Source organism: Chiloscyllium plagiosum, chromosome 28 (genome assembly GCF_004010195.1).
Source record: "Chiloscyllium plagiosum isolate BGI_BamShark_2017 chromosome 28, ASM401019v2, whole genome shotgun sequence".
NCBI classification, from domain to species: Eukaryota; Metazoa; Chordata; class Chondrichthyes; order Orectolobiformes; family Hemiscylliidae; genus Chiloscyllium; species Chiloscyllium plagiosum.
This window is the reverse complement of record NC_057737.1, coordinates 12,458,810-12,483,279: the sequence shown is the minus strand read 5'-3', so window position 1 is coordinate 12,483,279 and position 24,470 is coordinate 12,458,810. Positions and strand designations below refer to the sequence as shown.

Genomic DNA, 24,470 nt, shown 5'->3' with positions numbered 1-24,470 from the left:
TTTCCAGCAACACATTTTCAGCTCTGATCTCCAGCATCTGCAGTCCTCACTTTCTCCTAAAGTTATTTTTATTCTGGCTCATTGTTGTTGCTGTGCTGAGTTGCTGACCCCGAATCTTTTTCTTCAGCAAAGTTGGTTGCATTTATCTCAGTAACATCACCCATCTACACCACTGCTTCAGTTTATCTGTTGCTGAAATTCCCATCCATGCCTTTCTTATCACTAGGCTCTATTCCAATTCTCCCCTGTCCTCAAGTGAAAAGTTCTCATTGTTATTTTGAAATTACTCCACAGTGACACTGCTGCCTATCTCCAATAATCATATAGACAAACCATTTACAATAAGTTTGGTTTTTGTGTGAAACACTATTTGAAACATTATTAAACATTGTATTGTTATTTTCCTGAAAGTCAGCTGGCAAAGGGTGAAACTGAAGCTAATTTTTGTGATTTTATAAGTATTGGAGTTATACAGTATAAGTATGCACCTCATAATTCAGCAACCAATTTCAGTCTGTATCTATATGTAGGCACAAGTAAATCCCAGTTATTGCTGACCAGCTGCATATCATTAAACACAATTAACAGTCAATTAAAATGTATGCATCTTGGGTCAATCCAAATTTAGTTATATAATTTTTTTTTCCTCCAACCTGATCTTGGACTAACTCAGAAGATACTTCAGCATTTCAACACAGATTCTAGAGATCACTGACACGTTACATTACAATGCTCTTGTCGGATCACTTTGTGCAGGGATATACATATCTCACGTATCTGCAAAGGATACAACTCAAGGATATTTTCTTAGTGCTCACTCACACTTAGTGCTTGGACTCTCACAGAATCTTTGCTTTGCCTTGCCTTTTAGTACATTGCCACATCAGTTATAACATACAGGATCACAGCAACTCTGGCTCACCTTGTTTCGTAAAGGAGACAAAAAGTCAGGCAGCTCGCTATGGTTGTCAGTACTGAACAGACAAAGGGTTAGACATTGCTCTAAGGCACCAGGCTACATCAATGACATATCTAAATCATGTGTCAGTAGATTACATGGTAAATACACTATATGTGCGTCAACCAAATGGCCTAATCTGAAAGCCTAAAAGGAACTATACTTAATCAAGTGAAGGAGTACTATAGCCAGTCAGTAGGTGTTGCCACACTCAATCAACAGCATCATTCAATCTCAGTCCAAGTTAGGCCATAGTCATTTGGGTACTTGGGTAATCAGGGTATGAAAATCCATGCACTTTCAGACCGAGATTGGGCCTTGGTCAGTAATGCAGTTCAAGTCCAATCAGCCCAGTGCGTATAAATAAGTCTGTCAAGGAACTGTAAAAACATCAGTAAGGGGACTCAGCCCTGCTCAATTGAGGTTGTCCTCAAGTTAGTCCAGAGGATTAAGCCTTGGTAAAGTGGAGTTATCAGAGAGTAGTCCATACTGTGTCAGGGAAAGTGGGAAACTTAATTGTGGGGATTGGAGTTGTTACATTGAGGCACAGAGCAGATTATGACTGTGAAAGGTCAATTCTAAATGTAAGGGTGGGATCTAATATAGAATGGGAGGGTATGAGGCACTGTGGGAGGATTCTTGCAAGTCACCAACATTTTGGTTTCAATGGGGGAGGAGAGTAGTTAATTGTGTATGCATGGTAATACATGAGACCAGGGGTCGAGGAGGAATATAAGTGATATAGAGCGGCAATTGGTTGGATGGTAATACGGGGACCCTTAAAGCAGATGAGGTTGATAGAGACAGCTACACTAAAGGATACAAAGAGTTGGTGGGAGGGTGAGGGGGATATTGACATTCAGTTGGAGCCTGGAATTTACCCAGTAGTGCCATCTGGATAGCATGCATTTTCCACGAAACCTAAACTGTACAATATGGATGGAAATTTGCTGTGACTATATTCAGAGTAGGCAGAGCAACATTGTATTCTGCTTGCATGGGCAGAGTTGACACATTTGCACTACGAGACAGAGTTTTGTTGTGAATTGAGGATCCATCCTTAACTAAGTACATATTTTCTTGTAAGGCACACAGGTAATATGAATCTTTGCCTCCAAAGACATGTGCACTCATGAATGATCACAGTCTCATCCACAACAAAGCCCAAAGTATGGAACATGTTTACAGGCAAGGACCTATTTACATAGCATCCACATCAATTTTGGACTCAGTGATCTCCTCACTACAGTGTTGACTTGGCTGCATTTGCGAACGTAAGTGATCAATGATTTGCAAAATTTGTTGCTATCCAGGACACTTTTCAGAGATGAGCAACACCATGCAACTATAATGTCTATACTCTTTTGGATATATGTAGAGGCTACTTAACACTGAGAGTAGCAAGGTAACCAGGTCCTCCAGCTAAATTGACAGTTGATTATATCATAATTTTAAAGTGCATATGTATTTACAGAATGTGGAGGTACCAGTGTTGGGCTGGGATGTACACGACACCAAGCTATAATCCAACAGGTTTATTTGAAATCACGAAGTTTTGGAGCGCCTCTCCTTCATACAGACTCACCCTCCGCAGCTGCAACCTCTCTGAGTCAGGGATCATAAGCAGGGGAAAGGTGAAGGCACATGGAATTTTCCTGAGAGGAGATTTTTGGCATGTCTGTTGTGGTTTCTCCACTGTCTGAGTGCCTGATGGCACCCTTCTTTGAAAGGAAGGGGTACTTGATTGAGAGTGAGGTCCCACGCCAGCAATCACATCTCACCTCTTCATCACTTGCTGCTGATTCTGAACCACACTGCTGTGCACCATTTTCTCCCACAATGATCTCACTTCCGTCTTCCTTTTGTCTTAAAGTGGCTAGAAGAACCATTAGTGGTGATGCAGGAATGGGAAAGGTGGTGAATTGTCCCACTGGGAATTGCAGAAGGCAAGAAAGGTTAGTACTTTGGAAGCACGAAGTCGGTGACACCATTGAGTGGAAATGCCGTATGGAATTATGAGAATGGGAGGTCTGTGGCCTTTTGGGGAAGGTGTTTGCAGTGGTAGGGCTAGAGTGAATATGAGGTAGCAGAGAGAAGATGATGGCATTTACCCTTGTGCATTGCAGAAGATCATTAATCTTTTTTCTACATTGCTGGGAATAGCACTGAACTGAGTGCTAACTCTGTCCAAACTGGCAACAATTGGTGTGTGGCCTTCTTTGGTGGTCCAAACGAAAGGAGATGATCCTTCTCTCCATCACCCCATCCACTAGGATCTCCAGGTCCCAGTTGGTGGACCTGCTTTACTTTCTCAGTCATGTCCTTAGTAATAACAGTAAAGTAGCATAATGCAAAAGCCAGTTTCTGGCTTACAATATTTGAAGTGCTGTGAAGTGGGGTTTCAACATTATGCCAGAAGTGTGTATGCCAGAAGGCCCCAGCAGTGGCAAGCACTTCCACCTTGTGAATTCAGGTTTAAATACCTTTCAGCCCAAAGTTTCTAGCTTCTGATAAATTTCAAAAAGTGTTGGGTAGGAACAGGTTTGATGTCCAGTTACAAATAACAAAGAATCTCTTGCAGGTAAGTTAGACTAGTCAAAAATTGTTTCTAGTTGATACCTGATAATGCCAACGGTCACTACAGATCATAGTCTTTTCATTCAGATAATTTTATAGGTAAAATTCAGTTAGTTTCCATGCCCATAGTATGTTGTGCAATAATATTCAAACCAACACATAATAATAGTAGTATGTTAGCATATGTCATTACATCTGCTAATTCATACATTAAAATCAGGATTATTACACCAGGGTAAAAACAAGGACTGCAGATGCTGGAAACCTCAGGCAGCATCCGAGGAGCAGGAAAATTGACGTTTCGGGCAAAAGCCCTTCATTAGGAATAGAGCCATCTACTGTTGGATAAAAATTGTTTTATTCTGTCCCTTTTGAATGTCATATTACCTCCCTGACATTAAAGCAGTAGGTTATCTTAAGAGAATCAATTCACTCATTTAGTTAGAGTGTACGCTCAATGACACAGTGTACGCTTAATCCCTGTTCTGGCTGTGTTAAATCTTGGGGCAGCTTCTGTTTCTTGCTCCACTATAATAACATGACATTATAAAACCACAATTAACAACCCTCAGACAAAAAGCTCACCAAATCAAGATTTGGAGATGCCGGTGTTGGACTGGAGTGTACAAAGTTAAAAATCACACAACACCAGGTTATAGTCCAACAGGTCTAATTGGAAGCACTAGCTTTCAGAGCGCCGCTTCTTTATCCTCCAATACAACCACCTGGTGAAGGAGCGGCACTCTGAAAGCTAGTGCTTCCAATTAAACCTGTTGGACTATAACCTGGTGTTGTGTGATTTTTAACCAAACCAAGAAACAGACAGAACAGCTGTTGGCCTGAATTTATGTTATTATAATTTTACATTAATTTACTTTATTTTTAAAAGACTGCTTCTGCTATTGGTCAGAAAATCAAAGACTAACAATACTCTGATAATGTAGAGTAAAGGATTAACACTCTAATACGTAAGTAGTAAGCTATCAGTCATGATGCTAGAGATCAAATGATGGAGAGAGTCTAAAGATGTTACTGTGTAGACCTTGTGCCAAGTTTAAGAGTATATAGGGCTCACAGAATGCTCAACAAACAACCACTTTTAAAAGTCCTGAGACTTCAACAACCTCTTTTAAGCAATATAGAATATCCAATATTTTCCAAGGGTAACACTGTAATAAAATATGGTGACACCAAGTAAGACCCAGCAACTGCGTGAAAAATCACCAAATGAACAGCTCAGTGCCTGAGAAACAGCCAATACTACTGTGATGATGACAACAAAACAACAAGGAAAGCAAGCTTGAAATAGGGAAAGCAACAGAAAAGACCTTATCATTATCAAAATCTTTTGAGCACATGGAAGACTCACAACAAGCTGAGAAGTGGCAGAACCAGTACAGGAGATTTACTAGATATAGAAGTTCTTCAGGGTTGGGAACCAAATCAAATAAAGGCCACATTGTGGGAACATAGTGGATGAGGTTTTAGCAAACTGGAGATAAATGGAGAAACTGCTACTTACAAAAAAAGGTTATTGGAGCTGTTGATACGCAATCAGTATTTGGCAAAATACAACTGTAAAGACAGTAATACTTAGATTAGATTACCTACAGTATGGAAACAGGCCCTTCGGCCCAACAAGTCTATATTGACCCTCTGAAAAGTAACCCACCAGACCCCATTCCCCTTACCCTGAATTTACATCTAACATTATGGGCAATTTAGCATGGTCAATTCACCTAACCTGCACATCTTTGGACTGTGGGAGGAAACTGGAGCACCCAGAGGAAACCCATCCAGACACAGGGAGAAAGTGCTAACTCCACACAGACAGTCGCCCAAGGCTGGAATCGAACCCTGGTCCCTGTGAGACAGCAGTGTTAACCACTGAGCCACCGTGCCGCAAAAATAGCCAGGGGAGAGTGTAGCTTCATTTACCGAACAGTTGTATCATTAAGCAGAAAAGAGAATACAGGACTAAAAGCTGACCTAATTAGAGCTTGGATCATGCCAGACTTTAGAAGAAATCCAACTGGATTTCTTACAAGTGAAAGAGGATTTGATTTTAAAAGTGGTGAAAGTAACAGGACAAGCTGAATCAAGGAAGCAGACTAAAGTCTTTATTTGAGGCAATAGTGAGGAAATTTGGAAAACACTGTTTCAGACAATATAATATGTTAGGCATAAAAGTGAAAATGCACTAAAGTTGAAGTGTGAAGAAAGAGCCCTGGATGCCATTATACAGTGTTCAGTGTAGTGGGAAGAAACTGCACCAGAGTGATGACTGTCCTGTTAAAAATGCAGAATACGGTGCCTGAAGAAAGTTTCAAAATGGCCAGTTAGTCTGACATTATGAAATTATTTTAACCCCAGAAAGAAAAACCCATAGGAAAGACCAATATTCAAAAGATTGAACAATGAGACAGCAGTGAAATAACATTCTTAAGACAATTAAGAAAGTCAAAAGGGACATATGGGAATGCTGACATAGAAGTAAATGAGCACAAATTAATTTTAAATTTGATATTGAGACAAGTGTATAAATCCTCTAAGATACAGTAAAATGGCTGAATAAAAAGACACTCCAGCCATCCACCCTCTTAACTCTAGAAACTGGGAGCTGTCCAACTAAAACAAAAAGGACGACTGACTGTGAGACTGTATTCAGCAAGTTATTATATGTGATTAAAATGTTCTATACTGAACTTTCACTGATCTCAACCTGATTTACAAGGTTGATAAAGTGAACTACTGGGAAAATTGAGACAGTTTCAGAACTGCACTCTCATATTTGCAGAGTGATCTATGGAAGCAAAGGACAGTTTACTACATAACAAAAAGAGAAGATGCCAAACCAATTTGTCTGATCATACCTGCACCCCTTTTTGAACAAAATGCAGCATGTAATTGAGACAATTCACCAATGAATGATTTCACCAGTGACAAAGCCAACTGTGTCTGGAGTGAAACCAGTTTCAAAATTGAATTAATTAGTAATTTGTGTGAATACTACACAACTACATAAAGATTCAGACAGAAATCCACTCAATGGCATCAATGAATGGCACAGTTAGCCAACAGACACCATTTTCACCAAATGTAATGCAAACTGTACTTTCTGGCAACTCCCACTGCAGGAGATAAATAAACTCTTCGTAATGTTTATCACATTTGAACAGCATGACTAACCATTTACCCACCTGCATTACTTTTGCATCTGAAATATGCCAAAGGACAATGGCAAACATCTTAGAATGATTAAAAGACATGCATGATATTCTAATTGGTGATTCAACCAAAACCAAATACAAATAAAGAGTTAGAGCAGTACTAAAAACATAAACTAACATTAAACAAAAAATGTGCGATCTCACAATCTATTATCAAGTTCTTGGGAGTAGTTGTTCAAGCAACAGGTATTATAACAGACTCGCAGAAGACCAAAGCGGTCAAAGAGTTTCCCTCACCAAGAGATTCATGGGAATGGTCAAACAAATGGACAAATGTTTACCACATCTTTCACAAATCCACCACAGAAACAACTCCTCAGACAGGAGGAATGAAAATTCGCATGTCCTTTGAGAAAATAAAGGGAATGATTCTCATTAGAAATTCTTTCTCATTATTACCCTGAACTATCAACCACTTAAGTAACTGATGCATTAAACTGGTCTAGGGTAGTGCTATCCCAAATCCAGAAAAATGGAAGATGAAGACTAGTTTACTGTGCTGTAGCTTGTTAACAGAAACAGAAGCAAAGTACATTGTGATCAAAAACAATGCACTAACATACAAAAATAATTTGATTATGTTTTACAGATGTAATTTGCCATTGAACAAGACCATAAGTGTTTGGTCACTTGGTTGAAATCCAACAAAATTGCAAAACAGCCATTAATGATGCAAAGATTAATGAGATATGACTTTATAGTAGAATACATTTGGTGAAAGTAACAAACTACAGTAAATATATTGTCAAGTATGCCAGTTGAATAACCAGAGCAAGGAAACAAGAACTTTATCAAAGGAAAGAAGTGTTCATATATGAAGATGTTTTCATATATTTGACTACCAGGTACTTGCCTGCAACAGGTATGAAGCTACAAGCGCAGAATAATGACAAGGTGATGAAATTTTGTTCATACAATAAACATATTCTGCTCTGAATTGGGGCAAGATATAGAATAAAGGGCTAATAATCAAAAATGCAAACAATGAGTTGTCATTAGCCAATGCTGGCATTTATTGACTATCCATAGTTGACAATAGACAATAGACAATAGGGGCAGGTGTAGGCCATTCAGCCCTTTGAGTCTGCACCGCCATTCAATATGATCATGGCTGATCATTCCTAATCAGTATCCTCTTCCTCCATTTGAGAAGGTAACAGTGAGTTGCCTTCTTGAACTGCTGCAGTCCATTTACTATTGGTACACTCACAATGTTGTCAAGAGAGAGTGAGTTCAAGGATGTTGACCCAACAACACTGAAGGAACGGTGGTGTATTTACAAGTCAAGGTTGTGAGTGGCTTTGAGGGAAACTTGCACTTGGTGGTGTTTTCCTTGTCCTTTGTGAAGGTTGTTGGTGTAGCTTTGGAAGAAGTCTAAGGATCCTTGGTACATTTCTGCAGTGCATTTCATAGATGGTACACATAGTTGCTACTGAGCAGTGATAGGAGAGGGAATAAATCTTTGGGGTGTAATGCTGGTCAAACTGGCTGCTTTTACCTGGATGTTGTTAAGTTTCTTGAATATTGTTGGAGGCTTACTCAACCAATCAAGTAGCACCTTAAAGCATCTACCTCCACCACCTCAGACTATAGAGGTTCAAGATAGTGGCTCATAACTTTTTCAGGACAATTAAGAATACTGGTCTGGCCTATGATGCCCATACCCTGTAAACAAATATAATAAGTTATCCCATAAACATCTATAATTAGCACAGAAAGCTCCTAGTTTCTGTTCTCCACCAACTCTAATTCCTCAGTGCATAGTACATGGGTACTTAGTCAGCAGAAACCTTAATCTCAAATAAGTTTACACACATTGACAGGAGGTTTGAAAAAGAAAAATGGCAATTCCTTTTAATTTACTAAAGAAGATTGCATAAGAGTTATTTGAACAAATTTAGAAATGCATACAGTTTAGCATTACACTTATCAGTCCAAGTGCACCTTTATCTAGACCAATAGGCTGTTTAGTTTTGTAGATGCTGCATTGTTTGGTTTCTCAACTTTAATATTTTTGCATATTAATTTGATGTATGCAGTCTTCAGGATGAGCAAATAGTCTTTAAATTCTAGCATCACAATGAGACAGACTATCCATCTGATTCACACTAATTACAATAAAATCATAGTCTATGCATGGAGATATTAAACTTTGATTCAAGCACAGCTCAAAAGCTCAGTACATTAATTTGCTAACACACTTTAGATGCCTGATTACACTCTATACATTCACCTTTCTGGTGAATTCAGATTAAAATTCAAATGATTAACTTTTTTTTTGGCACAAATGATTGCAACTGGTCTATTTTTGCCCAGCATTTATATAATCCATATTTCAAAATAAAATTTATACAGAAACTAGTCATGCTAGTTTGACTAGAATGAAAAGTAAATCCACATACATACCAATGACTTCAAATAGCAATGCACATTTGTGGTTATACTGAGTCCAGTGTTTCACGCCTTCTATAGTTGTGGTCACAATACGTAATGAATTATCCGGCTGCAGAACTCTCATGGGTACTGGTTTTGACTTCTGTTTATTCAAAAAGAGGTAAAGGTTCAGCATATGCACAAGCACAGAAATGTTCCTGAATAGAGAGTGTAATAAACTTACTGAAATAAAATTTCTATTCCATTATTTCTAATTTTGGAAAGAGTGATAGCCAAATTTTGTTGATATGAAGGGGTTGGAAACCCACAGATTGGCATATAGGGTTTAACGGGCCATGGAGGTTGTGTTTGGGGTTGCATGCCTTGTCAAGGGGGTTTTGGGGGGATATACACTGGCAGAGGGCCATGAACTTAGTTTGAGTAGCATACTTTGGCACAAAAGACATGAGGAGCAATGGGGTTAACTGGAGAGTGCATACATTGGCATTGCTGAAATGAAAGGGCCATCAAGGATTGTTTGGAGAGGGTTACCTTGGTATGGGGGCAAGAGGAGCTATACAGCATGTTTCAATGGGACATACTGCCATGAGGGAATGAGGGGCATGACTGGGCATTGAGTACATAGAGAGGTATATGGGAATGAGGGATGGACAGCCTGTTTGCATTCTAACTGGGAATAAGTCTCAGTGCATTGAGGTGGACCTTTTAAATAGCCGATCTCTGTAGCCAGTAGTCTCTGTAGCTGCTTCCATTAATTGGCCCAATTTCAGTTGCAGCTTTCGCTCACCATGATGATTGAATCTTCCTCAGCACATCTTTCCAAGCTGGGAATTTTACCAACTCCTGCTGCCTGCTTTGAGGATGCAAGTTCAAGCTCGAATCCCAGCCCTCTGCCAATGCTAATTTCTAATCAATCATTTGACAGTGTACAAGAGCCAAGTTGGAAAAACATGTATTTTGTATCCAATTGTCCACAAAGATTTTTGTTGAAAGATCCTTTCAGTATTGAGTATTCCTGGACACCACCTTCCACCACTCACCCATCTAAACTATGACATCATATTCACAATATGAAAGTACTGCAAGTCAAGACTGCTATATTAACTCTTAAGAAAATAGGTATTTGCTCATAGATATCACTGAGATATCTCTATATTTTTAAAAATCTCCCCTCTCTTGAACAAGGCTGGACTCACCTGGCGCTCATCAGTCGTGTGGGTCTACTACTCTTAGCACTTGTCCATGAGTAGTCCCTTCTTAAAAATGGGAATTGCACTCCTCTGCCACTTTGCAACAAACCCACCTCCAGTCAACATTGAATTTGTTCACTCCAAGACCCATACAAAGTTTTATAGATCCCAATTTGAGAATCATTTTCTAGATTACTGGACCTCAAAGAGTTCCTGCAGCACAATAAATGTTCGATCATTATTCAAATTTACATTTCTCCTCGTAGGTTATCTGATCTTGTTTGCCCTATATTTTCATTTTAATTTGCATTCTTGTCACACACAGTAAATTCAAATTTCCAAAACCAAATTCAAAAAAGACTAACTAGTTTGACATTGAATTTAGGAACATACCTGGTCAATTACATCACATGGATTACTTTCAAACTGGCTTTCAAAAAATGGATTTGGCTGGCCACTACGTTTACTGTTTGTTGAACTTTGAGAGGAATTCTTGGGCCACTGATGTGATTGCTCAGAAGATTTTGTCTGCACTTTGTACGATTCAGATGGCACACACAATCTGAAAGTACTTGCTATTTTTGTTTGAATATGATTATTCCCACTAGAAGTACATTCCTTTCTTTCATTCATGATAGATCTAGTATTTTCTTTCCAAGTATTTCCAGTCTGTGGTCTAGCATCCGTGCTAAAATTTAAACAATTCAAGTCAGTAGAGTATAACATAAGCATTATACATATATTTCCAGTAAAATGCAATCAAATTTAAATTTGCCAAAGAAAAACATGATCTTGAAAAGGTTTCAGAGGCATCTCAAAACAATCTTTGTGTGTTCGGCATACAAAAATCAATGTGACTTTGCTTTACACAGAATACTAAATAAACAAACAGAGGAACCATTGACTAACTAGAAAATTACACAATGTAACTAACCGTCCAAGAACAAAGCTGAAGCAAAATAAGCAAAGCTCAAGCCTTAAGTCCAAAGTATACTCAACCAATAAATGCAACAACGCTCTTATGAAAGAAGGAAAAATAAAAGGCAATTTTCTGTAGTACAGTATCACACTTCCACTAGCTTTCTCAAAATGCCAGTGATAAAAGCTGCACCTTTCTCAATAATATTTGTCTTTGCAGGCTTCTCTCCATTTTTGTTCTTTCACACCATAGTCTTTTTAATATATTGCCAAACTTCTGTTCTGTTGCCACTCACAAGAAAGTGCCTGAAACACTTTTTCTTTACATTTTGCTTTTCTTAAGATATCTATTTCCATCTTCCTTTAAAGGATAAGAGAGGTTATATGCATCAACTATATTCTACAATTCTGTGGCATATTAGAAAGTTATCACATTGAAAATTAAAAAGCTCGAAATAGCCAACATTTGGGGAGAGAGTAAGAGTTAGCAGCCAGGATTTAAGCAGCCCCTAGAAGGTGAGAAGGCGGTTCAGAGTTGTCAAAAACGTGAGAGCTCCATTGGATTAGCTGCCCAATGCAGTCCTGATGATGTCAGGATATTTTACCGATAGCAGGACCATGACGAGACTGCCCAGCCAAAGGAGGCAGATAGCTGATTTACATGGCCCCAGATTGGGCCATGTGATGTTGTGTTGGCAATCTTTCACCACATGAAAAGCTTGCCAGCTAAATGGAAATAGCTTTCCAGAAATAGCCAAGCAAAATGTCAATTAATATCTTCTATCCTTATGGGCCAAAGGGGTCCCTGGCAGGGAACACAGAACATAGAAAAATACAGCACAGAACAGGCCCTTTGGCCCACGATGTTGTGCTGAGATTTAATCCTAATGTAAAATAGGACAACCTATGCACCCCTCAACTCACTGCTATCCATGTGCATGTCCAGCAATCGCTTAAATGTGCCCAATGACTCTGCTTCCACCACCACCACTGGTAACGCATTCCATGCATTCACAACTGTCTGTGTAAAAATCCTATCTCTGACGTCTCCTTTATACCTTCCTCTTAATATCTTCAAACTATGACTTCTCGTACCAGTCAATCCTGCCCTGGGGAAAAGTCTCTGGCTAATGACTCTATCTATTCCTCTCATTATTTTGTACACGTCTATCAGGTCTCCTGTCTTCCTCTTTCTCTCCAGAGAGAAAAGTCCGAGCCTAATCGATGACACCTCCAACCTTTGTGTCATCTGCAAATTAACTAACCCACCCCTCAACTTCCTCGTCCAAGTCATTCATAAAAACTACAAAGAGCAGAGGCCCAAGTACAGAGCCCTGCGGGACCCCACTCAACATATCCTCCAGGCAGAATACTTTCCACCTACAACCACTCTCTGCCTTCTGTCAGCCAGCCAATTCTGAATCCAGATAGCCAAATCTCCCTGTATCCCATACTTCCTGACTTTATGAATGAGCCTATCATGGGGAACCCTATCAAATGCCTTGCTGAAATCTACATACACCACATCCACTGCTCGACCATCATCGACCTGCCTTGACACCTCCTCAAAGAACTCAATAAGATTTGTGAGGCATGACCTGCCCCTCACAAAGCCGTGCTGACTGCCTTTAATCACACTATGCTTTGCCAAATAGTCATAAATTCTATCCCTCAGAATTCTTTCCAAGACTTTGCTGACCACAGATGTAAGACTGACTGGTCTGTAATTGCCAGCGATTTCCCTATTACCCTCCTTGAAAAGAGGAACAACATTCGCCTCCTTTCAATCCTCCGGTACATCTCCCCTGGAGAGTGAGGACGCAAATATCCTCGCCAGCAGCTTCGCAAGATTCTTTTTCGCTTCCTGGAGCAGCCTAGGACAGCCTAGACAGCATTCACAGCCCCAATGACCTCACTAAAGGAATTTTGCTTCCAACATCAACAGGGGAATACAGTCTCTTTCAATAAAACATTCTGCACCGACTTCCTGTAGCCCTGATATTTGCAATTCTAGGCAGTAAGCCCCTCACTCATTGGTGTTTCAGAATTTCCAGCCCTGTGATTGGGTTAATAACATGAACAACCTACCTGCTTTCCACAACTGGATAATATCCAAAGAAATGCTGAGCAGGTTCTGATGTCAGTGTTTGCATGATTGAAACATAATTTTTATGATGGGGTCCTGATGCCCACTCAAAATTCAGCCCAACATTTCAGGTCAATGACCTATCAGTCCTTTACATAGCATTAAAAAAAATCTAAAATACAGGTGTGAAGTAGCAGTTTAGATGTTTATTTGTCATAAATAACTACCATTGATGATTAGCACTTCAGTTCCTACATGTTGGGCACAGATTGGGTTGGGTATCACCCCTTTGCTGGGGTGCGCTGCATCACCTACTGCTTACAGCTTGGCCAGTACATCATGGACAACCCTGATAGGCATTATACGCAAATTAGAGCATGTAGGTCCATTAAATGAATTTGAGTATAATTTTACACTAATGAATTTCTGAGCTGCAAGGGGGAGCCTGTGCAAACACCCAACTTGTACCAAAAATCCAGAAATACTCTCCCAGTATTTTAGAGAACCTGTAATGAATTCGTATAGAAATTATCTGTGAACATGCTCACTGATGACCTGGCAAAACAAACATTTTTAACCTTGACTTGGTTGTACCACTTTTCCCCAAATTACAAACTGTATGGTAGATCCCAGCTTTATAGCTACTTCTAATGTACGTATCAGTTTATGAACTGGTGTCAGATGATGAAGATTTTTCAATGCCGTTATGTTGGTCTTCCTCTTTGTGCAGATATTGGTTATTTAACATCTGAAGCAGAAATTTAGAAGAGGGAAAGTTGGTGTGAGAGGAGCAGGAAACAAAAAGATCCATGATCACAGCATCTACAGCTTGTTCAGCATGCCAGTTCTCAAGTTGAGAATGCAGTAGGATTTAAGAAGGGTTTTAAAAGCAGGAACAAACCAACATTCTCGGTGTTTTCAGCAATATTAGATTACATTGGTTCAGGAATAAGACGGACAGCAGTAGCAATGATACACAACTGGCTGAGAGATAGGAAACAAAGTAATGGTTATCAATTACTTTTCAGATGAGAAGATGGCTTGTGGTGGAGTTCCCCAAGGTGCAGAATTAGGACACTTAATTTTCTGAACTTAGTCTCTATTGCACTAATATCATTCTTAACTGACCGAACCATTCCTCCATCTTTTCCTGGTTTCTGAATGGCAAAGATGCTGTGAGTATCAAAAAAGGTGCAAAGTGAGTGAGTACTAAGGAAACAACAACCACGATGTACACCCTTGCCTGATGCATGTGTGCCTATCCCTGCAAGGTAGCCTGGCAGCGCACTATAATGTATGATGTTGGTGCCCTTCAATACTGCACTTCAGAGAGCAACAGAAGTACTGAACTGCAGTCCACGCGAGCTGGAGATGTACCACAATGATGTGGTCCAATGCCAACATCCATGGACAAAGGATGCAGGCAGTCATTGTCCATATAGTGTGTGCTGGATTGTTCAGGGATGCTGGCCAAGATGGTGACTCTGAGGAGTAAGTGGCGAGTTGCAGCTACCAGATACCCATTTAGAACTTTGATGTCTCTCCACTACCTTGTAAGATAACAAACTGCACACAAATGAGGTGTGATTAGGCAATAATGAGGTAGTAATCAGGCAAATTGGCCACTCACCACTCACTAACAAGATTCCCATGGAGTCAAAAACTTTGGGTAGAAAATCAGACTTCTTTTTTGATGTTGACTACCTTATTTTCCATTCTTACCATATCTACCAATTGCCCAGATTATGCAGAGGCTGGGTAAAATACATCCAAAAATTCTTGCTCTTTGTCCCTCCTCTGACAGTCTATTTCTTATTTCCCGTATTAACACCTTTCTCTTTGACCCTGTCTCTACTCTTTGACTTACCATGTCTTCTCAAATTTGATTCTTGCATCCGGTATTTAATTAAAAAACCTCTCTACTTCCCTAATTATATGGTTGACAAAAGCCTTGCCCCATCATGATTCAGGTGCGATTGTCCCGTTGAAACAGATCCCACTTTTCCCAGTACTGGTGCCAGTGATATATGAAGCAGAATCCACTTCTTAAACACTTGACTGTGGGTTAGGCATTCATCTCACTAATTTGATTTAACATATACTAATTTGCATGTGGGTCAGGTAGTAATGCAGAGATTATGACCCTTCAGGTCTGTTTCTTAATTTGGTGCTTCACATCTCATACTGGTTATGCAGGACCTCTTTGTTTCAATTGCCTATGTTACTGGCACCTACAAGGACAACATTGATTGGATCCTCGCCTTCACACTGCAAGTTCCTCTCCAAGTTTATATCTCAAACCTTGGCAGTTAACAGAGTCATCTGGACTCTCACTTTTTGCTGCAAAGAAAGTTTTCAATGCCCCTCATTATATTTCTGCTACTATTCTTGCATTCTTTTTTACTCTCGCCCTCTTGAATGGCTTCCTGTATAACATTTCCGTCGTCAATTAGCTCACCATCCTGCAGGCCTCACAATCATCCAAATAAATTGAAAGAACTGCAAACCTGTTAAAATATTGTAAAGGCAGAAGCTCCTGTTCTCTTTGGGTCCCCTTACTGCCTTACTCTCAGTCACAATTTCCTATCTCTCAGCACTGACCAAAATAGACAGCCTAACCCCTGATGTGTGACTGCCTTCTAATACAAAGAATCCAATTAATATTCTCTGTCCCTGATGCATTGCATTATCTGAAGTTCAGCCTTAGCTCAGGCTGTTCGAATGTCAAACATTTGTCACAAGTATTTGCTCTGGACCAAACCAACATCTAGGAATTTTCATGTACTACAGCTGTGACAAATCGCTTGCCCTGCCACCCTTAAAGTGCTCTAAGTAATTATTTTATTCAGTTTATATTTAGTTCTGTTTTTATATTACCTGACCTTACCAATAGATATTGTTTTGAACTGCAAGATACTACACCTTCACCATTTACAAGACACTCATCGTATAAGCAGCATCTTTTCTTGCAGCAAACTAAGAATCAGTTCCTGAGGCTGTGATGTTTGTCTTTACTTCTTGTTTTTCTAGAAAAGCACAGCAGGTGAGGCAGCATCCGAGGTGCAGGAAAATCGCCGTTTCGGGCAAAAGCCCTTCCTGATGAAGGAAATGTTGATTTTCCTGCTCCTCGGATACTGCCTGACCTGCTGTGCTTTTCCAGCACCACTCTAATCTAGACTCTGATCTCCAGCACCTGCAGTCCTCACTTTTGCCTTCTTGTTTTTCTGACCTATGGTTATACTATGCATACCTGTAATGTAACATTTTTCTTCATTTCTCTGTTCTGTAATTAAGGATTGTACCTATGTATTCTGTACCTAAGATGATGCCATGTGTTGGGTGACACTGTTACACTGTACCTAATCTTATAACTGAAGAAGCTGTACCTAGGTACCTTTGTATCCAAGATGACACTGTAAGTAGTTACTTTTTACTGTATGCTTTTGAGTACGTGACAATAAAGCTAATTCAATTCAACTGAAAAGGCTGACAAATAAGCAAAAGCAACACAACAGTTCTTGCCCTTGCTCTCTGAACTCCCTTAATCCTTTAACTCTGGAAAACTAAGTCACACTCAGTGGCTAAATCACACTACATTGGCTAGTTTTATGTGCTCCTTAAACAAAGGCCTATCTGTCTCATTTAATGATGACACAATCCCACCTAGTTCTTAATTAAATAGCTCTTTCACTGGAAGCCTTGTTACAACCCTACTTAAGGCAAACAACTACAGAATTTAAAGTGTAGATTTCAGTTTAATAACTAGACTTTATCAACAACTGCACACTCAGGCATAGATCAAACTGAGTTTGCTAGGTGAATTTATATTTCTTTTCATATCCAGATGTGCTCTCATACACAACTGAAAGGCTTTTTTACATCATCAAATCACACATAGTATTTTTTCATCTATTAATAACAACCAGTAAATCACCTGTATTTGGCTGAATTTATATTCTCTTAAAACAAAAGGCTGAGCTGATTGATTAATGAAATTCCAGTTTCATTTAGTCCTTAATTAAGTTACTCTTTCACTAGAAGCCTTGCCACAATGCAGCTTAAGTCTGGCAGCTACAGCACTTGAATTGTAGATTTCTGTTTAATACCTACTATAAACTACAAATTAATTTAGATTTGTAGAGAAGAAAAGTACAGATTTTCTTAGCCAACAACTGCATGCACTCAGTCCTTGTAAGCGGAGTGTCACGCTCTTTGCAATGTGGGAGGTGGTGTGATAGCAGGAGATGTCATGTGAAGATGCATTCAATGAGCTCATTAGGCTTCTAATGGCATGGCTTTCAAATTTCCAGTGCCAAATGCTGGGAATTGACCTCTTTAACCGTCAATTTCATTCCTCTCTGAAGGTTCACCCCTTGAGAGCAAACCATGCTCCCCGACCCAAATAAGAAGACTATTGTTAGCCAGTTTAGCCCACTCAGTTCATTCATTCCCCAAAGAGATGCAGTGTATGATCTTACAAATAGCAGAAGAAACATAACTTTTTGCTATCATTAAGAGCACATTAAGATGGTAAACCTTCAAAACATTACTTCTATCAGGTGAAAAAAAAATTTCCAACCCCCACTGTAACTGAAAGACAAGTACATCTGAATGGAAACACAGAAGAAAAATGAATAAAAAGCTAAATAAACTACGTTATACAATCTACTTACTTCCAACCTGTTCTTTTGCTTTGTTCTGCAGTGTTAGATCCACCAGAAAACTGCCTCTGTACCTGACTTTGTTGCCGTGGAGGTACCTGTTGCTGAAGCTGACTGGAAAATGAATTTTTTATATACTTATTGTTTAAACTATATTTTATATTAGCCAAAATAGTACAGCTTTCACTGTTTCATAATCACATGATTAGCAGTCTGCAGTATGTCACTGTCTGGTATTACACCCTCACCAAAAAATGGAAAACTAGCAGAAATATCGATGATTGTGTACAATATCAAAAATATCATACTTGCATTTTACCAAAACATCACTGCATCTCACATTTCAGACAACATTGCTAAGCTTATTTTGTGCTATATAATATTCTTTGAATTCATTGAGTCTATTACTATTTTATATCTTGCTATGTTTTCTCATATTTAAATAATGCAATGGAATCTAAATATTAGAGAAGACTGTAGTGCACAGAGTACAACTTTTATGAAAATTCTCTGTTGATGCAAAATAATGCTTCAAAACAAATGTCCACCATCTTTTTAAAAATAATTTAACAACCTCTTACTGTCACATGATATTTATGTCATGCAGGTTCCCAAATTGGCATTCATGTCATATTGTATGATGCTATCAGTTTCTAACCCCATTAAGATGCAAATAAATTTAATTATAGTTTTCAGAACAAAGCAAATTAATACTGGCAACAGGCTAGGATAACGTTATAGAGCCAATTGAGATCGCAGGCTGAATTTTCCCAGTTCTATTGTGCAGGTTTGGGGGCTGCACCAGGGTGTCTCAACATTGTGTTCTGACCGCTGAGGATCTTCCACGGTTTTTTTCTAATCAACCTGTTTAGAGATGTTATTACACATCTGTGAGACAGGTGTGACTTGAACTGGCTGTCCTGGTCCAAAGGTAGGAACACTACCACAGCACCAAAAGAAGGCCCTGAGGATCTTCCACAGGTGTAGACTGGGATTAGGATCAGCTATCTGCCCCACTAAAGCTGAGAGCAAATTAATTTAAAGCCCCAATTAGAAGTTAATTTTCAACTCATTCACGTTTTTGCCACTAGCAGAGCTGTAGCCCCAGCCCCTGCCATCCACATACATCATGCAACGGCTACCAGCTCAATGGAAGTAACCTCAATTCCAAAGGTGAGGGGATAATGAGAATTAACCTAAGAGATTCCAAGTCCCAGTCATGGAGTTGTGGGCAAGAGGACTAAACAATTCATCCAAAGTGATCACACCATGGTTCATTGGATGTAACAGCTTTGGCCCTTATAAAGTTTGCTTCCACATTTCCAAAGGTGCCTCCAGGTTAATGAGTCTCATAGTCCACAAATAACCTGAGCAGCACTGCTGTCAACAAATATGGGCTTGGGACTCTCCAACCCAGAGACTCCCAGCCTCATTCCTGATGAAGGGCTCTGGCTCGAAACGTCAATTTTGCTGCTCCTCTGATGCTGTCTGACCTGCGTGCTTTTCCAGCAACAGACACTCAACCAGTATTTAGTAACCTTAACACAATGTCCCACCTGCTATACTCAAAACTTTGAGCAAAAAGACAAGCCTGCTAAACACCTTCTTAACCATATTGTCTATCTGTGATGCAACTTTCAAAGAACCATGTACCTGAATCCTTTGGTTTCTCTGTTCAACAACACTACCCAGTGCCCTATCATTAACTGTATAAGTCCTGCCCTTGTTTGTTTTACCAAAATGTAATACTTCGCCTTTATCCAAATTAAACTCCATCTGCTACTAACTGATAAAGATACCTTTGTAATCTTAGATAACCTTCTTCACTGTTGATTATATCACCAATTTTCGTGTCATCCACAAACTTACTAACTATGCCTCCTAAATGCTCATCCAATTTTTTATATAAATGACAAACAATAATCTCGAAGCAGAATTAAGTAGGGTTACTTCTGAGGAAAGCTGTACTTCAACTTTGTGTTGCCTACGTGCAGAGGATGGGACAATTACCAAGGGCCTATCTGCTGCTCCTGGTCTGAGTCCCAAGTCCTTTTCCCAACCCAAGAATAGGGAGTCCTTTCCCTAGCCTGAACACAGTAGTTTCCCTAGCATCCCAGACCGCAGTTATTATACCCCACTGTCCTGGGCCCTGGGAACATGAAGCACTACTGATTGGCTTTGTGCCTCAGCAACTGGCCCAGAACTCTAAGAAGCTAAGTGCCAGTTAAAGTCAGCCCGCACAATTTGAATCCCAGCTATACAATATGACAGATGCTGAAAGGATCCTCAATCCTGTCACTGTCCAAAGAACAGTCCCAGCAGGGGGCTACAAAATAGTATGCAGTCATCACCAAAGATATGAATCATAGGAAGCCAAAGTCCACATTGAAAATGCAATAAGCTTTTTTAAAGAAATCACTCCAGGTATTTCCATAAAACTTAAAGTATAGCTATTTTCTGCAATCCTTCAAAATAAAGTTTCTTTGTAACATCTTCAATACCAGATTTTGTAATTACATCTAAATACAAAAAATTATATGTGTTTAATACTCAAATTTTGACATGAACATGTAAATCACTTACTTCCAGCTGTTCTTACTGTTTTGTCTTGTGATGGCAGGTTCATGAGAAAACTTTCTCTGTTCTTGAATTTGCTGATGCTGAGGTAAATGTTGCTGAAGTTGGCTAAAAGGTAGCATTCAAGTGATTAACATTCATTAAGAGAAACGGTAAGTGTGATTATGCTCCTGTAGCCATTCATTTTATTTCCTAGTATTGGTCAAATACTTATGTATCAAAGTATTATTCATACAGAATAGCAAGCTATTATAATGAAATGATAAATTTGCAAAAATTGTTTAACTAACAGTCAGGTCTATTCACTCTTTTTTCAAACATATAGAACATAAACATATTCAAGTTAACATCCAATATAACCTAATTAGAATTACCTACAATTTCCTCTCCACTGTAGACAGATATTGATACCCCTATGACTGCCTTCCAAATTATTTAAATCTATCTGCCGCTAATGTGGGCGGCACGGTGGCACAGTGGTTAGCACTGCTGCCTCACAGCGCCAGAGACCCGGGTTCAATTCCCGACTCAGGCGACTGACTGTGTGGAGTTTGCACATTCTCCCCGTGTCTGCGTGGGTTTCCTCCGGGTGCTCCGGTTTCCTCCCACAGTCCAAAGATGTGCAGGTCAGGTGAATTGGCCATGCTAAATTGCCCGTAGTGTTAGGTTAAAGGGGTAAATGTAGGGGTATGGGTGGGTTGCGCTTCGGCGGGTCGGTGTGGACTTGTTGGGCCGAAGGGCCTGTTTCCACACTGTAAGTAATCTAATCTAATCTAATCTATGGTTGTCCATAAAAATACTGAAAACACGCAACAGTTGTGATCTGTACAATTTTGTTTGCCGCTATTCAACATATACTGGCATTAGTAAGAAACCACGTAGTGATCAACAACTATATATGTTGGCAAAAAAAACTTCCAGATCTATCAGAATGACAATAGTAAGGACCTTATCCGGTGTAACCTAGAACTCTGTGGGAAGCTAGAGAAGTGATTGCTGGGCCTCTTGCTGAGATATTTGTATCATCCGTAGTCACAGGTGAGGTGCCAGAAGACTGGAGGTTGGCTAATGTGGTGCTGTTGTTTAAGAAGGGTGGTAAGGACAAGCCAGGGAACTATAGACCGGTGAGCGTCGGTGATGGACAAGTTGTTGGAGAGAATCCTGAGGGACAGGATGTACATGTTTTTGGAAAGGCAAGGACTGATTAGGGCTAGTTAACATGGCTTTGTGCGTGGAAAATCATGTCTCACAAACTTGATTGAGTTTTTTGAAGTAACAAAGAGGATTGATGAGGGCAGAGTGGTAGACGTGATCTATATGGACTTCAGTAAGGCGTTCGACAAGGTCCCCCATGGGAGATTGGTTAGCAAGGTTAGATCTCACGGAATACAGGGAGAACTCGCCATTTGGATACAGAACTGGCTCAAAGGTAGAAGACAGAGGGTGGTGGTGGAGGGTTGTTTTTCAGAATGGAGACCTTTGACCAGTGGAGTGCCACAAGGATCGGTGCTGGTCCACTACTCTTTGTAATTTATATAAATGATTTGGATGTGAGCATAAGAGGTATGGTAAATAAGTTTGCAGATGACACCAAAATTGGAGGCGTGGTGGACAGTGAAGGAGGGTACCTCAGATTACAACAGGATCTTGATCAGATGGGCCAATGGGCTGAGAAGTGGCAGATAGAGATAAATGTGAGGTGCTGCATTTTGGGAAAGCAAATCTTAGCAGGACTTATACACTTAATGGTAACGTCTACCAAAGAGACCTTAGAGTGCAGGCTCATAGCTCCTTGAAAGTGGAGTCGCAGGTAGATAGGATAGTGAAGAAGGCGTTTAGTATGCTTTCCTTTATTGTTCAGAGTATCGAGTACAGGTGTTGGGAGGTCATGTTGCCGCTGTACAGGACATTGGTTGGGCCATTGTTGGAATATTGCATGGAATTCTGGTCTCCTTCCTATGGGAAAGATGTTGTGAAACTTGAAAGGGTTCAGAAAAGATTTACAAGAATGTTGCCAGGTTTGGAGGATTTGAGCTATAGGGAGAGGCTGAACAGGCTGGGGCTGGTTTCCCTGGAACATCGGAGGCTGAGGGGTGACCGTATAGTGATTCACAAAATTATGAGGGGCATGGATAGAATAAAGAGACAAAGTCTTTTCCCTGGTGTCGGGGAGTCCAGACTAGACGGCATAGGTTTAGGGTGAGAGGGGAAGATATAAAAGACAACTTTTTCATGCTGAGGGTGGTATGTGTATGGAATGAACTGCCAGAGGAAGTGGTGGAGGCTGGTACAATTGCAACATTTAAAAGGCATCTGGATGAGTATATGAAACGGAAGGGTTTGTAGGGATATGGGAAGGGTGCTGGCAGGTGGGACAAGATTGAGTTGGGATACCTGATCGGCATGGACGGGTTGGACTGAAGGGTCTGTTTCCATGCTGTACATCTCTATGACTCTAAGTCAAAGTTTGAGCTGCATTTACTTCACATCACAATTCGGTTCATACTACTAGTATTGAGAAATTCTCTTCAGTATGCACTGGGAGGAAAAACTGACCACCAAAGCCTATAAGTCAAAATGTTATGTTTACCATAAAAATATGGCATAAGAAAATAGCAAGATGTAAACAAATACGAACATGAGACAGGCAAACAGCACAGATTGCCAGAGGAATAGAAAGTTTAAAAAGTTATTTTTTTCTTAATTAAACATATATAAGATGTGATAAATTATTTGCCACAGAAATAAAAAGAAACATTCACCATGAATTCTGACAAATGATTGCAAGAAATGTCCTGTCCAGAATTTTTATTTATAGTTCACATTTTTGTAACAGCCTTTCCTTAAATTCCTATCATCTAATTGGGAAAAATTAGCTTACTGGTTTCACAATGCATTCCGCTTGGCCAACTTTAGCATTTGTGGATTTTTTCCAGAGCATATTTATATAACCCTAACTGTTACTTTGTCTTATCTGTTCAGGTCTAGTTGCACCAACGGACTCTAAGGTTGGCAATATTTGCAAATTTTCGAATAACTCAAAGGTCGGTGCAAAGATTGCTGGTTTTATCCTGCAGTCTATATTTTGGCTAAAGCAGAGCTGAAGGGAGAAACACAGTGAATGAAATTGAGAACAATGCAACACAGAAAAAATAACAACATAGGGATACTTTGGAAATGAATCAGAGAAAACTGTGCTGTTAAGGCACCTATGTATTCTAGGAGTATTCCTAACTCAGACTTTGTGGAATTGGGTGTCTTATTTACAATACCACAAGTTTTTCAACTGTTTTGAAACTTCAAACAGAACATACGTCTTTATTATTATAACTGTTGTCAAGTTTGGGCAAACTGGTTCAAACATGCCTAACCTCTCCTTTTCTGTACTGGGATGGTGAGCGGCACGGTAGCTCAGTGGTTAATATTGCTGCCCCAGGGTCGTCTCCAACTTCGAGCAACTGTCTGTGTGGAGTTTGCACATTCCTCCCATGTCTGCGTGGGTTTCCTCCAGGTGCTCCAGTTTCCTCCCACAATCCAAAGATGTGCAGGTTAGGTGAACTGGTCATGCTAAATTGCCCAAAGTGTTCAGGGATGTGTAGGTTAGGTGCATACGTCAGGGGTAACTATAGGATAATAGGACAAAGTTTGTGAGAAGATTTGTAGCTCGGGTGCTCGTTGCTGTGGTTCTGTTCGCCAAGCTGGAAGTTTTTGTTGCAAACGTTTCGTGGCCTGTCTAGGTGACATCCTCAGTGCTTGGGAGCCTCCTGTGAAGCGCTTCTGTGGTGTTTCCTCCGGCATTTATAGTGGCCTGTCCCTGCCGCTCCCGGTTGTCAGTTTCAGCTGTCCGCGGTAGTGGCCGGTATATTGGGTCCAGGTCAA

General features: G+C 39.9%; 1 protein-coding gene across 1 annotated transcript in view; it reads right to left on the bottom strand.

The window, feature by feature from the left end:
* LOC122563820 (spermatogenesis-associated protein 22) overlaps window positions 1-24,470 on the bottom strand; it is a 53,817-nt gene that overhangs the window by 17,125 nt on the left and 12,222 nt on the right. Inside the window, exons 5-8 of the mRNA XM_043718012.1 lie at window positions 20,598-20,699; window positions 18,027-18,128; window positions 10,743-11,037; window positions 9,172-9,301 (exon numbers count right to left, since the gene is read on the bottom strand). Of these exons, the coding sequence (XP_043573947.1) occupies window positions 9,172-9,301; window positions 10,743-11,037; window positions 18,027-18,128; window positions 20,598-20,699 (629 nt within the window). The remainder of the gene's footprint in view (window positions 1-9,171; window positions 9,302-10,742; window positions 11,038-18,026; window positions 18,129-20,597; window positions 20,700-24,470) is intronic.